Consider the following 15,771-nt stretch of genomic DNA (forward strand, 5'->3'; position numbering starts at 1 on the left):
CTATAATGGATCATGGAAAGCACTTCAGTGGCAGTGGCAGTGGAATCAACAAGAATGAAAGTAAAGATAGGAAGAAGTTATTGATGAGCAGACAAATAGTTTTGGGGAATGAGAAAGAAGACATCAACAAAATGGCTGATGCGTTCATCAACAACTTCCGCAAACAGTTGAAGATTGAGAGAGAAAATTCGTTCAAACGTTTTCAGGATATGATACACGGAGGCGCATGAATGACTTGAGCTGAATGGAATTGCTGCAGTGGCTAAATAATAGTATGATTGTTACTTCACACAAGCAAAAAAAATGAAGTGCGATTATTTCTTTAAATGGAGATTCAATAGTGAAGGATATAATTTTGGATTTATGAAAATTCTTCAGTAGTTCAAAAAGTTCACAGTTTCTCTAAATATTTGTGTTCCTCTCAATGCCACCAAACATTCAGGGAAAAGACTAGTTGTGCATATGCCTTTTATTTTTCTTAATTTACTTTTTATAAATTTGTCTCACAAGTAAAGAAGTAAGTTTGCTCAAATTATAGTTAAACACTAATTGCATACGTCTCTCCCAACAAGAATCTCGAACTATAGTTTCAATTTCGTAGGACTCCTAGACTTGATTCACGCTGGTATTAGAAAACTGTATTTGACACTACGGCTTTTGGAAAAATCTTATCCAAGCATAGCTTACACTTCAAAAACAAGCAACTGCTTTTCAAACCATACATTGGAATGACTTTTGCCATAACATGGGATCTGATAGGCTCTTCCCCCTGCTTACTGAATAAATCAACTTGACCAAAGATACAAAAGTTTTTTTGATGTTTTCTAATAAATCATATACACCGGAAATGCATGTCTTACAAACCTAATATACTGTAAAGAAAGGAAAAGGCACAGCCTTAGAGTGAAACAACATTTACAATATCTGCCCCCTATTCATAATTGTAAAGGAATGACCTCATTCTATAGCCAAAATCAAACAATTAACCTCTTCTTTACAATGAAGCACAATCTCTTTCCCACACAGGAAAGTGGATAAACCTGTTTCAATTTGATTTTCCCAAAATACCAACAATTTCCCTAACTGTATAACCAAGATTATCATCAGAGGAGTTTGGATCTCAGGCTTGAAGAACCTGACAGTGAACAATATGACTCTTCAAACTACCACGTCCCGCTATAGTTGACCATAAATTTCTAACTAAAGACCTGACATGACCTTTTCCAGCAATATTTTCCCAAAGTTGAGGATTGCTCTCCACGCGTCTGTTTGGACTCGAAACATCAACTAGACTGATGCTCATATTGTTGCGTATAATGCAAAGCTTTCCATTAAGGGGAACAAGAGCAGCAGCGTCAAGAGCACGGGATCTACCTAAATGGAGTTTGCTATCAATGAACTTCTTCCATGAATCTGATGCTCTGTCATATACTTTGAGCTTGCACCCATCCTGGCAATCAAGTGCATAGAGTTGTCCGTTCAGCGAGATACTAGGATTACGCCAACCATTGACCATTCCATTACTCACTGGGGTCCAGGTATCAGTTTCCTGGGAATAGGATTCACATATGACATTTCGATTAGATCCAAGTCCTTTCAAAAACCATGTTCCGTTATGAACAACACCAATAAAGGGCACCATTGCTGTGGTCATCTCTGAGATAAAACTCCACCTGTTCCGGTTGGGGTCATAAACTTCAGCAGATCGAAGAGTTCTTTGAATTCCTTCACACTCCCCACCAGCAACATAGAGACAGTTATTTATTACACAAGAACCAAACAGATGACGTTTCCGCAGCATATCTGGTGCTCTATGCCACTTATTAGTACGGGCATTGTAGAAAATAACACGTCTCATAGATCCCTTCAGTGGATCTCTTCCACCAAATAAGTACAGGTGGCAACCACTGAGAACCGCACAGCCAAATCCCAATGCTTCAGAATATTCCCCAGGAACAGGAGGAAGGGATTGCCACAGTTGGTAGATGGGATCAAAAGCATGCAATGAAATTCTTCCATCACGGTCTCTTTTGATGACATAAACCCATTCTTCTGCCATTCCAAGACTTCTCCTGAGTGAATAGAAGAAATTTCCAGATAGGAGGTGATACCATCTCTTGCAAACCAAACGCAGTTTACCATGCTCAACCCGAGGTACACGAATCAAACATGCAATAGCAAGATCATCCGGAAGACCAGGCAAGAGAGGAGGCTGAACTCTGGTCCTCTCTCTACGTGAGTTTTTGCTCCTATGTGCATTTGGGTTTATGTCAGGTTGGATACATAACTTCGATCCTGGAACAAATTTCCTTGCCCCAACAACTGTTTTCAGGCCTGAATCTACTTTACAGTAGCAAGAAACAGAGTCAACCTGTGAAATTCTCCATGTTAGTATGTTGAAAGTATCATCAAAATATCAAAAAGATTTCATCAAAAATATGTATATGCATAATGTCCAAGAGCATATTCACATGCACACAGTAAGCTTTTGATATTTCTCCTTCCAACTCCAGGTTCCAAAGAATTGAACAGTTCCTACTTTCTAGTTTCTTCTATACCGCTTTTTTTCAGCAAGAAAACAATAAAAGGAAGTTCCAGACCAATAACTTCACAATCTATTGACTTGTAAAACAATAAATTATTATTTATTTTATTGATATGAAATTTTTATTTTCTTAGAAAGGTCATATTAAGTTTTAAAATTATAATATATGAATGTAGCCATGGAATTTTCAATGCTGCAGGTGGGGCAGTAAGATCTTAAGACCAAGCAAAAGGTTATATTAGATAGGTTCATTACGTACTTCCTGATGAAAATATTGAACAAATGCCATAACACTTCAGCTATCCTCAGCTTCTGCCAAAATATTTCTATTCAAACCCTTGGGTCTAATATCCTCAAATTTTAAAAAATAAGAAGGAATAGATATGCAATATTTTGGAATTAAAATACATCCAAATGATGCTCAGAGAAACATGAAAACAGAAAACAAGATCAAGTAAATCACTTGATTTCTGTCTGTTAGGCGTACCATTATCATCCACATAAAATACAAAAAAGAGAATTTTCAAGAGAAAACAAGGAGCATCTGGGTATCATCAGAGAGATATCTAACAAGAGATTGAAAGTAAATTTATAAAAAGTTACATTTAAAATAATCCCAAGTTAAAAAAATGAAATTGGTGAAAAATTCCCCTTTGGCTACATAAGAAAGGCCTTTTCAGTAACTACATCCTGCATTTGTAATACATATCATGTAAGTTACACTTCAGAATGAGGGAAGGCAGTGAGTGAGAATCAGTAAATTTGAAGGATCATAAAAGGATGTGAGAAGGTGGGATGATTCGTTAAACAAGGTTGACGGAGATACTACCCTCCGCTGAATTTTTAAATTCAGACAAAAAAAAATGAATATTAGGTATGAGCCATGAGGACCATTGTTTTAGTTTAGATACATAGTACAAATATTAATTAGATCATACAGAGCAGAGATGAGTGAACTACAATAAAGGAGAACTTTAGAAAAGATTGGGAAACTTATGAGGAGGGAAAGTAGATAAGAAGAACTCTATACAAGAGTTATGATAACTGATCATTTTCAAAACCCATTATTATAAGACAAATAGCTTAAGGTAGAGCTAATGATATTGATGAGCAGAAGAATTTGCAGGAATAGTATGCTCAGGGAAAAGTTTGGCATATAAACCAAGATGAATTTAGTTTGTCTTATACATATACATATAAAACCTGATAGCTTTCAATGGAAAATCATGGGGAACAAAGTAAAAGGAAAAATGAAAAAATAAATCCCTATGCTATTTGAAGGTGACAAATAAAAAACCAAGCTCACTCTTGATCAAATAGCTAAATGAAAACGAAGAACAAAGGCTGGATATTAATGAGCATTGCAGCTATGTACTAAGATTACACTTCTAAATTTACAGCAGCTGGAAAATTCTTATAAAATTATTCCTGAAAAAATTATTATGGCAAGAAATGGAAGTAGATAGAAGAATGATGAGAATCTAGCTAGCCAAGAAAACAAAAACAACAGGGGAACATTAGCCCAAAACAGCTCTCCACTTTCTCAGCACATCCATCAGAGAAATTAACTCTAGAGAGAAGTATTCCACCCCCCTCCCTCCTAATTAAAAATGAGGGAATGACTCCTAATTTCCCTTGTTGGTAACATTCTCTGTCAAAGGTGTGGAGTATGGAAGTTAACATTCCACATATGTAAAACACAAGCTAAGTACAACTTGTAATTAGCAAGACCAAATTGCATCAACAAAAATGTTTTGGATTCATTCCTGCTGATGAATTAGTGATATGCAATCTTGGATTGGAGCAACCCCCCAAACCCTTAACAATTTAGCCTTTTAGGTGCCAAAAAACAAAGAGAACGAACGGTAGCATTCTCAGTCAAAGGTGAGGAGTATGGACGATACATAAATGTTAGTTGCGAACAACTCTCTAGTCTAGTCTAGTACATCATGTTTAGGTTGGATTAGTATTTAGGAAAGTCAACACACAATGCATGTTGAGGCAGCAAGAGACTTCTAAGATCTAATTTTGACTTGGTCAGAAATAAGAGCCCTAGAAATAAAAAGAGAGCTTCTTCCCATTTAAGAACTCTAAGGTTCACAGACTACCCAATTGACTCAAGTTACAACTTACAATCTCAACTTAGTTTTTTGCCTCTCTACCAAACACAAGCAGAAAATGGTAGGAACTCGAGTTGGCAAATCGAACCTTTTATCAACACACACACAAAAAGCTGCAACTAAGAAATGGAGAAAAAGTTATACGATTCAAAAGAGAGAAAAAAAACTATTATGCTGATAAAAAAATTGGAGTGAATTGGACTTACCAGTGGAGCTTGAACTCTAGAGACCCTTTGAGTATTCATTGAGCTTTCAACTAACTGGTTCATCTCCGAAGCTAAGTCTCGCAAATGAATGGATTTTTCAACGCAAATTAAGCATCTTGGTGCAGATCAACACAACCCCTTTTGAACCTACCCTTGAATTCCTGGAACCCGATCCAGTGAGCAGAAGAGCAAAGCTTGTATCTTTACCTCAGGAACTGCAAGAGAACGAAAAACAAGGAAATGGGTCATTCGAGTTTTGAAGGAAGAAGAACTAAAGAGCGGTGAGATGAGGAGCACCTTCTCTTCTCTCACTCTCTTCTTTCTTTCACCTTTGGTTGAGAGAATGAGAAAGAAACCACAAGCTTTAGCTTCACAGAAATTGTGTGATTTTTTTTTTTCTCTCTTGGGGATTTGGGAAAAATTAATTAAAGTGGTTTTTATTTTTATTTTAATAACTGAGTTGTGTGAATTTGCGAAATTTTAATATAAATTGTATAACTGTCCTAAGAGGACACATCGCTTGTGGCGATGGTCCTCTTTAATAAATGTGTTGCAGTTCATGGGTCAAACCAACCCAACTTTGAAGGCAAAGGAGAGAGAGAGAGAGGTCAAGGGTTTTCTTTTTTCCGATTTGTTGATCGCAGAAAATATCATCCTTTTGTGGGATTGTGAAGATTGGTCATCACATGGCTCCTTCGAACAGCTTTTTTGTCTTTTTCTTTAACACATTTTCCTTTTCTTTAACCCACGGCCAGTTTGGTGTTTGCATTGTTTGCGAGTTCCGATGGTTGAGTTTTGGAGGAAAACGATTTGAATTACTCCATCACTTCTTAAAGATTTTTTCAATTAATTTACATTTTTTAAAATAATTTTTACATTAAATTTATTAATTATTTATATTATAATTTTAAAATTATTTTTTTTCTCTCTATGTATCTACTTATTTTTCATTAATATTTAAAGAAAAAATAATTAAGTAAGTATATATTAAAAAAATAATTAATAATCTAAAAATTAGAAAAATATCTTATAAAAGAGATAAAAAAATTTAAAAAGTAATCTTATAGTTATAGTTAAGGACGGAGAAAATATCAATTAAAATTAAGCTTTTAACATATATACTGTGTTTTTGAAATATTAAATAAAAATATGAAAAATTATAGATCTAATAAATACATCATTATAAACAAAACAATAAAAGTATTCTCTTTGTCACTAGTTATAAGAGTCTTTTAATTAATTCACGCCCGTTAAAAATAATAATTATAACATTAAATATGTTAATTATTTGTACAATTATTTCAAAATTACCTTTTTATTCTCTTTTTATATCTATTTACTTATTTCTCATCAATGTTTTAAGAAAGAATAATTAAGTATGAATATGTAAGAAAAAAATAATTAACGCATTTAAAAATTAGAAAAAGATCTTATAAAAAGTAACAAACAATTTTTTTAAAAAGGAAAAAAAATATCTAAGTTTATCTGAATTTAGAATTTTAATTAAAGTTTACTATTAAGTGTATAGATTAATTAACATGCAACTTAATGAATTATCTCAACTTTAAATTTTGAATATAAATTTATGTTATTAAACACTCATTAAGAAATTTTACCTCTCATCATGATCTTACTCAATTCTAACAACACTATCTTCTGTAAAAAGTTTTAAGTTTGGTTAATTTAGTTTTGAAAAATAGGATAAATCTAAGAACTGAACTAATAAAGATATTTAGTTTATTCAGTTCAAGTTAGACCCAATTGCATAAGAATTCGAGCCAATGTAACTAATTACACACATATAATAAAAAAGGTTGTTTTAATTCTGGTTAATTCAGTTTCAAAAAATATAAGTCTAAGAATTGAACTAATTTAATCCATTCAGCTCCAGTTGGACCCAGCCGTGTAAAAAAGAGACAATTTTATATATTCGGACTGAGTCGTTAGGCTGACAAAATTTAATGAACACTCCTAATTGAGGGGGATTTGAATTTAAATTATCACTTCAAAAGGTTACAACATAAGTAGTAAATATCATGGTAGCTTCCCCCAAAGTGATTCTTGTTATCCCTATTCAATGTTTATAAAAATTTAAAAAATGATATTTTGATCAGTGTGTTGCATAGGATATATATTTATGTGTATATAATTATAGTTAAAATTTATAATAAATAAATATTTTGAATTTACAATAAATAATTTAAGTTATGGTATAAGTTTATTTATAAATTTAAATTGATATATGGTTGAGAAAATCAAATATACAAATAAAGATTAAAAAAATTGTAAAGTGCACCGCGTAAGAAAAAATGAAAGGGATCGTGGAAAATATTTGAGAAAGTGAAAAAAGTGAGTGTAACACTCTCCGAACTAGGGATTGTAATTTATAATGAGTATAAATATATGTTATCATAAAATTACTTGGATTAAGAGATGTATATTGAAATTGGGATAGAATTTCATGTGAACTTTTCTTTTCCACACGTCTAAGGTTCAATAAGGAAGACAAGCCCTGCCTTAGTAGACTTACTGACTTAGATTAGAATAGAACTTTCTACTTATGAAGAATTATTGACTATTATAGGTCTCCTATAGTAATCACATCCACAAGTCTAAAAATAAGGGTCCCGTTCTATACGTAATTTTTCTCCACTCAAGTATCTTTCTATTTTAATCGGAATTATTGGCTTGATCATCAATTTTGGGATACATGGTCGGTCCACTTCTTTAACAACCTCAAGCTATCTAGAATAGACAAGACAAAACTAATCCGACTTTATAATAAATGTAGCCTTTGAAATACAAATAAATAGTTGGCCGAACACCTAAAATGAATTCATAATGTCAAACTGGAGGGAAAAGAACCTCTATTATTTGTTTTTGTTTGTATATAGAAAAATATTACACCGAGGGTGAATGATCAAACTTGGAAACCATTCGGAGCAAAGGTTCTTTAGTTAGAAATATCAAAAGCAAAATCTCGCGAAGAATACATAAAATTACCACAGATACACTCAGAGAACATAAGGAACTGTGCTACTATTAGTGACTACATTAGGTGTGGTGGGATACACACAAAAATAAAGACAGGCATATTCCTTTCTAAACTCGTATAATTAAGAAAAAAAGGGAAAGTATGAGTGAAAACATTATTTGATAATAATGTGGCACACGCCCTGTTGTGCAACGTAATAAGATAACCTTTGCCCTTGGTCTATGTTAATCTCTCACTAAATATATAGAATTCAAACATAATGAACATGTTTCCATACTAGTCACAAGGCATAAAAAGTCTGCTCAATTGAAATCATCGGCGGGAACCTTTTGTTCATTTCAGCCACCACTATAATATTACAAAAACCTTTGCCCAACAAAGTGGGGAAATATTAAATTTCAACATAAATTGGTTGAAACTGGAAAGAGCATGCTTTGAGAGAGAAGTCAGAAAACCATGATCGGCTATAACAAAAAGCTCGATTTCTCCCCTTGCACAATCTACAACCAGTCCCACCAAAATTATCACCCAAAATGAAGGGTATAAAAAGTTGTCGACAAGAAACTCCTAATATGTTAGTAATCACCAATACCTACCATCATTACACAACCTTTATTGATGTGGCTACTAGACCACATACACAAACCCATTCCCCACAATGATTAGCACTGTAAAATAGTACAAAATGATGTGGCTTGAAACACAAGTAAATTGAAGATCATAAAAACCCGAGGGGAGAAAAATCATCCTGTAGGCGTATCCACACCTATACCTAAGATGGTATGTAATGCTATGAAAAGAAGAAAGTCAATCCCAAGCACTAGTGACCCCAGGACCATACCCTCCACCAGCATACCCACCAGAGCCTCCATATCCACCACCACTGCTGTTTCCCGCACTGTAGTAATCAGAAGAACCTCTACTGAAAGAGCCCTCTCTTCGAAAGTCACGACTACCAAATCGACCGCCTGATCGCCGGTTCCTGCCTCCACCAAAAGAAGATCGAGCAGCATACCGTGAGAGCCAAGCAGGTACTTCTTGATTTGCTTCTTGCATCAGTTCTGATAAAGCTCTAGCTAGCGATGAATTGTTATCATTAAAGAATGCAGTTGCAAGACCTTTCTTTCCAGCTCGCCCTGTTCTTCCAATTCGGTGTACATAATCATCAATGTCATTTGGCAGGTCAAAGTTGACCACATGAGCAACATGGGGAATATCAAGACCACGTGCAGCAACATCGGTGGCAACCAATATGGGGGTGTTGCCACTTTTAAATGACCTCAAGGCTAATTCTCTTTCCTGCGGGTATTTCAGAATTGATGAGCACAGTAAGACAAACAAGTATATCCATAACCAATAATATTGGTGCAGTTCAAAACCAACAAAAAAATTAGTAAATGCTATGAAGTAAAAGGGTTTAATATGAGGGTAGCAAGTTCAATAGCAATTTCTTAACACTAAACTACCAAGCAAAAATGATGCAAGAATCCAGGACCATGACCCTATTAATGAAAAAACCTGGGAAAAATAAATAATATATAAGAATATATGTAAGCTCCAGGTCCAAACAAACAAACCAATAATAAGTTAATAACATCAGAGAATGACTGCAAAAGATGTGCCCAAAAAAAGGATGCAGAAGAAAACAGTCATTTTAAACCTAATAATATTGCCTGTAACCAAAAACAATTCTTTTTTAGAAATAACCACTTGATAGCGGTTCTAGACTTCTAGTCCTGAAATGTTTGACTTGCAAATCTTGCAAGGCTCAAGATTCTGTGTTTTGTATTAGAGTGGTAGGAATGAAGTAAACAGAAAATTGGAATTCAATAAAATTGCAGCAGAACAATAACAAAATAGTTTCTTCCATTAATGCAATGGTGTTTCAAGTCATCTCTAAATAAAACCCAAATAAAATGCTCAATCCAACTTTATTAGCTATAGAAACTTCTTGTCCTCTGTTCAGGTAAAAGTAACTTCACATTCTAATCTTCTTTTTGTTCTGATTTCTCTCATTTTCTCTTGCTTCTCTGTTAATATAGTTTTCCTTCTCCACTATTATGCTAAGGGCGTTTTTTATTCTGTTGCTTAAAAATTTAAGGATTGGTTGCTAAAATAAATAATTACTTTAAAGACACTTTTTCTCCCTCAATTTTAAGCAACTGACGCTTAAATGAGGTAGGAGCCACTTAAGAACATACAATGGAGAGCACAAATACAAATGCTCTATAAGAGGCACAAAACATGCTCTTTTCTTGGCATAATATAACCACTGTTCATCCGTTACATTTTAATGAGAATTTCGTTTTTGTCAGATATATTAGCTCTTTTTTTAAGTGAGAGATTACAAATCTTAATTTGTGCAGAATTTGTTAAACCAAAGGTAACGGTTTGAGAGATGGCAGTTGTGAGAGTGAAAAGAATTATTAAAAAAAAGAGTCCATACTCATTCAGGGAATATGCAATTCATTTCAAATGGCAAAGAACTGTGACTACAAACTACAGTCAACGGCAATCCAGGAAAGTAAAATGTTGCATCGGTTTGAGAGATTGTGAGAGTAAAAAGAATTATTAAACAAAGAGTTCATACTCATTCAGGGAACATGCGATTCATTTCAAATGGCAAAGAATTGTGACTACAAACAAAAAGTCAATGGCAATATGGGAAAGAGATATGTGGTCAAAAAGGGGGAATTTGGGAGTCTATAAAATGTTTCATATTTTTAATTTAATTATTAACAATAATACACACAATTTTTCACATAGCACTATAGCACTCTTATGTTATACGTCAATCATCATAGACATATGACAACCCATTACAACAAGTGCTGTTTACTATTAAACATTTGTGCAATAGACTAACCTGCTGTGACCTGTCACCATGAATAGTAGTTGCTGGAAAACCATTAAGACACAACCAATGTTCCAGCGAATCAGCTCCCTTCTTAGTCTCCACAAAAACTAAAGTTAAAGCTTGCTGAAAAAAAAAATATACGCATGAAATAATTAAAACTAAATCAGCTCCCTTCTTAGTCTCCACAATATGAGAGAATAAAATACATTATCTACACTATAAATCCCCCATACAAACTGAAATTCCAATGTAACTATGCAAAGGCATTACCTGACAGAGTTCAAAATAATTAAAACACCATAATCCACACATTGACCTAAAATGTCAATACAAACAAGTGCATGCATGTTGCTCAGAATCAGTTTAGACTGTCCTGTAGATATTTCTTTACAAAAACTATGATTGGCAATTTTTGAGAGAGCTGGGTATTCCCTAAAGTCCTTGGACAAGTTTTCTTACTACTACCTTTGTTGGTTTTGGTAGAGGGTAAAGAAGCTAAATTTTTTGCCAATAAGCCATCTATGCTACACTTTGAGGTAGACTGTCAAAGCGTAATTCTCGTATCTATAAGGAGAATTCAATGGATGAGCAAATTCTTGACGTTCATTTAGTCTCTAATATCACTTGTAATAAGTTTTATGTAAGTGAAGTACCTTTCCTTGTACACCATTTGCCCTCTGTGCATGAAGAAGGTCCATTAGGTGACTTCTCTTGTCAGACTCTTGAACATACTCAACTCTTTGGACAATTAAATCAGTACTTGAACCCACTCTTCCAACAGCAAGGAAAATATAATTTGAAAGGAAATCAGAAGCCAATCTCTGCATATCAACCAAAAATCATAAGAGGTCTGAAAAGTTATAATATACACAACAATTAGGTATTCATGCATTGTTTGTTTATACCTCTCAAGGCACTTATCATCTCAAATAAAATTAAAAACAACCAAATTACATTATTCTAAAGGCACTCTTTCTGAAATAGAAGAGGAGGGAGATTAACAGCAAGACCCCTTAGATACAAGTATGTGATTCACAGATACACAAAGAAAATGCATATCAGAGCAATGAAAACCTATGCTATAAAGTAAAACACATCTCCCTAAGTGCATAGACTTCCAACCAGCACTAAAAGGAGTCCAAAATATATGCAGACCCTAGACAATGGGGCAACAAAGGAGGGGGGAAGCAAACCAAACTGCACCATGAAATAGGAAAAATAGCAAAATTAAGAAACACATTCTTAACTAAAATCATATGCCAGATGAAAGCATATTTTACAGACTATATCAAACCTGTATCTCTTTTGGAAATGTTGCACTGAACAACATAGTCTGTCTGGCACCTGGTGGAGGCATGTCCATTTGCTCTACAATCTTCCTTATTTGTGGCTCAAAACCCATATCCAGCATCCGATCTGCCTCATCTAATGCCAGATATCGAATCATCTGCAGTGAAACTCTAGCTCTCTCCAGCAAATCTACCAGTCTTCCAGGAGTTGCAACAAGAATGTCCACCCCTCTTTCAAGATCCCGCAGCTAGAGAAAATATAAGTTGTTAGGGTAAGGGTATATACCAAAACCTAAAAGTTCTTACTGATCATTTAAAGAAATTTGATGGGTCAATCTAGATTCCATATTCGACCCATTAAGTAAAATTTGCAACAGGATAGAATCTACAAGAGAATGAATCTACAGTGATAAGTTTGAGACTCATTAATTACAAGGTGCAGCACCTCCAGCAAATGTACTACAATATAATATATAACCACAAAGTTCTTGACCAACCAATACCCACACAGAAATGCAAAACTTCTCAAGTACAGAATTGCAGCATTATCGGAAGATTGAAATCATGAAAATCCAAACACTACTGAAGCTCGAAAAGGATGTAACAAAATTTCACACCATGGCTCATTATGAAACCATGAGACTATGTATGCTTCCAAACATGTGCATACATTATTTTTTTTTCTCCACTCGGACTACCCACACAACACATGCTTCACATATGCTGTGGTCCCTAGTATTTTCATGCTGCTTGCATTCATCATTCAAGGTGCGGCGGTTCCCTACCTCTTATTCTGGTATTTAATTGCCGTTGTTATATCTATATTTTGTTGTTTTGCCTTGCACGTTGACTCTGATGTGTGCTCTGGCTATGTGTGCTGAAAGAGTGAAAAATGAGTGCAACAAATAAAGAGGTTGTTACCTGAAGCCACTGTGTAAGTGTCCCTTGCATCTCCCTGCTTTATTTTGACTGTAATGTGTTGAATTGTTTATAGTTTCTTTACTTTCAATGCCAATATATATATATATATGCTCATAATCTTCTGTCAAAATGCTTCTAAATCTATGTATTTTATGACTTTGTTAACTATATAAAACATTTCTAATTATTATCATGAATCTGACAATTAATTATACAGATCAGAAAACGAGTCTTCTGATTCAAATCCCTATTTGACAACCATAATTATCAAACTTGGATCTCAAATTGAACTAACTTTGTTTGGTAATTTGAAACAAGGTGTGTACACGCCAGAGAGAGAAAGAGCTATAAAATTGAAACATCTATCAAGAATATCATGCCATGGACTCATAAAAAGTTGTGGGAGAAACAAAGTAAAAAGAAACAAAGATAAAAGGAAAAAACCTGCTGGTTTATTGGTGCTCCACCATATGCAACAACTACCCTAACCCCAGTTTGGTATGAAAACTTCCTAGCCTCTTCATGTATCTGAAACCAAATTACAACATTTCAAATATATTTTCATTGCAGAACAACGTCCAATTAAAACCATACCATAAATACAAGGTTAATGTAACTAACTCACTTGCATTGATAACTCCCTCGTTGGAGAAAGAACAAGCGCAAGCGGATACACTGTACGCACCCCACGAGGTGGCCTCTGCACAGGTTGGCCCCTCATGATTCCACTGATAATCGGGAAGCAGAATGCAGCTGTCTTTCCAGAACCAGTCTGCGCACAAGCCATCAAATCCCGTCCAGCTAGAGATATCGGTATGGCATGCCGCTGAACAGGTGTTGGCTTCACATATTTGCACCTTCTTATATTCTGATTAAGTGCTTCACCCAAATCAATCTCTGCAAACGTATTCACAGGTGGGGGCACATTGTCACCACTGGTCTCCACTGGAATGTCTTCATATGCATCAAAATTTATTCCTGTATTCTCCTGCTCACTGAATGCCTCTTCAGCATTATCCTCTTCTTCAAAGGGATTGACTTCCCGCTCCCTGCCACGATCCCATCCACCACTTTTGTTTCCCCATCCACCTGTACGTCCACCACCACCACCATACCCAGGACGATAATCATTTCTGGGTGCAGCATAACGGGATCCAGAATTACCAGCACCAGAACTAGAGCCAGCACCAGAAGAAGGGCCACTATATGCTGGAGCAGGGGCAGGGGATTCTGCTGCTGGCTGACGGTTCCTCAGATGAGGAGGTACATAAACAGGTCGCGTGGGAGCTAAAGTGCTACCAGTTCCCACATTGTCAGCAGAAGAACCAGGACCTGCATTTTCGGCTGCAGAATTTGCAGCCAAATCAGCCCATGAAGTTCGCATAGTCAATCACAAATTCTCGTAGTCAACAGTTGTCCGCAAAATTCAAAGGGAAAACCCCTCCTTTCCAGAATCAGGATAGCAGCTTTACAAGTAGCCTCCAATTAAAAAAATAAAACAAAAAAACTGCTGAAACAGATAAATACTCTTCAAAACGAACAAAATTGCTTAGAAGCAGCCCTGCAAAGCAACGAATTCCGATCAATAACCGTTGCAAACATATTTACATCACGATATCACATAAAGCAGAAGCCGATTAGCAGAACACATCAAACACAATCGACAAAGTCACAAAAATGCAAAAGCACAAACTTAACAAACGAGAAGAACAAAACAATGGATGAGTTAAAACGAAGTTCATTCTCCTCGAAATCTCAAATAGAATATAGCATAAGCAAAATGGCGAACCAAACACAATGTCTTTGAAAGACAAATACGAAAACAACCGAAACGAGCAAAAAACACCATAGCCGAAGCAACGAAGAAAGAATGATAGTAATAGTAATAAGGGCACGCAGATTGCAGATAGAGAGAGAGAGAAGAGCGATGGATGCACCTGAGTCGTATTGGGAAGGTAAAACCCTAAAACGGTGAGAGCAGTGAGAAATGAAGAAGATCGAGAAACCCTAATTTTTGGTTTGGTTGCAGAAAGAGAAAGAGAGGAGAAGGCGCCTTCAAAGGTTAGAAACAACAAAATATCTTTTCTCTCTTTTGTAATGTTTTTCTTCCTCTTCTCAAAACTTGAAATTCAAAATAGAATAAATATATTATATTTAATTTAATTTAAAAATAAATGGTATATAAACTCACATTGTAGAAAAAATAAAATTTAACATTATCCCTTTCTTTCAATTATCTATTAACATATAAATCTATATATCTATAACTATCTATACTAATATAATTACTAATAATAAACGAAATATCTCATTTTGGTGTTCATATTTTTTAAACAATTTTACCCTCCTTCAGTTTATTCTCTTCTTAACAAATGTCCCTCTGTAATTTTATCCTTTCTTTTCTTACTTTTTTTTTTATACTTCTGAACCTTTTTTTCTTCTTTTCCTTTTTTATTTATAAGACATGAGAGTCTTTTTTCTCCTACTCTGTAACTACTAATAATAAACTGATAAAGACAACTAATATTTTTGGTGTACGCATTTCTTATTCTTAAATTACCCTTCAAAATATATAATTGTTTTCATTTCCTTCATAAATCTCTATAACTATTAATAAAAATAATTATCCTTTTTTATGTAAATATTTCTTATTTCTAAATTATCCTTCAATATTTATAACTACTTTCAATTCCTTCCTTAGACCTTCAAAATGTAACTATTGTTATCAGTACATTCTTCAACTTCTTTTTTTTTTTCTTTTCACTTGAAAAATACAGAGGCACAAAGTATCTTTTTTTCAACTAGTATATATAAAGGGGTTAAGATATTTTTTGTATC

At 34.6% G+C, this 15,771-nt stretch overlaps 2 protein-coding genes across 3 annotated transcripts; both read right to left on the reverse strand.

Moving 5' to 3' along the window:
* Positions 1 to 733: 733 nt before the first annotated feature.
* Positions 734 to 5,493, reverse strand: LOC114421683 (F-box/kelch-repeat protein At1g55270). Its single transcript, XM_028387736.1, has 3 exons — positions 5,169 to 5,493; positions 4,872 to 5,086; positions 734 to 2,371 (listed from the first exon to the last, which is right to left on the reverse strand). The coding sequence occupies exons 2-3, from the start codon at positions 4,932 to 4,934 to the stop codon at positions 1,121 to 1,123; spliced, it is 1,314 nt and encodes a 437-aa protein (XP_028243537.1). The 5' UTR covers positions 4,935 to 5,086; positions 5,169 to 5,493; the 3' UTR covers positions 734 to 1,120.
* Positions 5,494 to 8,108: 2,615 nt separating this feature from the next.
* Positions 8,109 to 15,028, reverse strand: LOC114421684 (DEAD-box ATP-dependent RNA helicase 37-like). 2 transcript variants are annotated; one of them, XM_028387737.1, is made up of 7 exons: positions 14,871 to 15,028; positions 13,559 to 14,494; positions 13,378 to 13,461; positions 12,018 to 12,260; positions 11,377 to 11,544; positions 10,733 to 10,846; positions 8,674 to 9,165 (listed from the first exon to the last, which is right to left on the reverse strand). In XM_028387737.1, exons 2-7 carry the CDS (start codon positions 14,315 to 14,317, stop codon positions 8,674 to 8,676), a joined length of 1,860 nt encoding a protein of 619 aa, XP_028243538.1. In that variant the 5' UTR covers positions 14,318 to 14,494; positions 14,871 to 15,028. The 2 variants fall into 2 exon arrangements, with proteins under 2 accessions (XP_028243539.1, XP_028243538.1); XM_028387738.1 differs by lacking the exon at positions 14,871 to 15,028 and having other exon boundaries at positions 8,109 to 9,165; positions 13,559 to 14,317.
* Positions 15,029 to 15,771: the final 743 nt, after the last annotated feature.

The sequence above is a fragment of the Glycine soja genome, chromosome 8 (genome assembly GCF_004193775.1).
Source record: "Glycine soja cultivar W05 chromosome 8, ASM419377v2, whole genome shotgun sequence".
In the NCBI taxonomy this organism is placed as follows: Eukaryota; Viridiplantae; Streptophyta; class Magnoliopsida; order Fabales; family Fabaceae; genus Glycine; species Glycine soja.

Excerpts from the sequence above, each read along its gene's own strand:
- LOC114421683 (XM_028387736.1), bottom strand. The coding sequence starts at position 4,934 with ATGAACCAGTTAGTTGAAAGCTCAATGAATACTCAAAGGGTCTCTAGA. Across the intron at positions 2,372-4,871 it reads CTAGAGTTCAAGCTCCACTG|GTTGACTCTGTTTCTTGCTA; the intron begins GTAAGTCCAATT and ends AGAATTTCACAG.
- LOC114421684 (XM_028387738.1), bottom strand. The coding sequence starts at position 14,317 with ATGCGAACTTCATGGGCTGATTTGGCTGCAAATTCTGCAGCCGAAAAT. Across the intron at positions 11,545-12,017 it reads CATTTCCAAAAGAGATACAG|AGATTGGCTTCTGATTTCCT; the intron begins GTTTGATATAGT and ends GTTGATATGCAG. Across the intron at positions 9,166-10,732 it reads ATGGTGACAGGTCACAGCAG|GAAAGAGAATTAGCCTTGAG; the intron begins GTTAGTCTATTG and ends AAATACCCGCAG.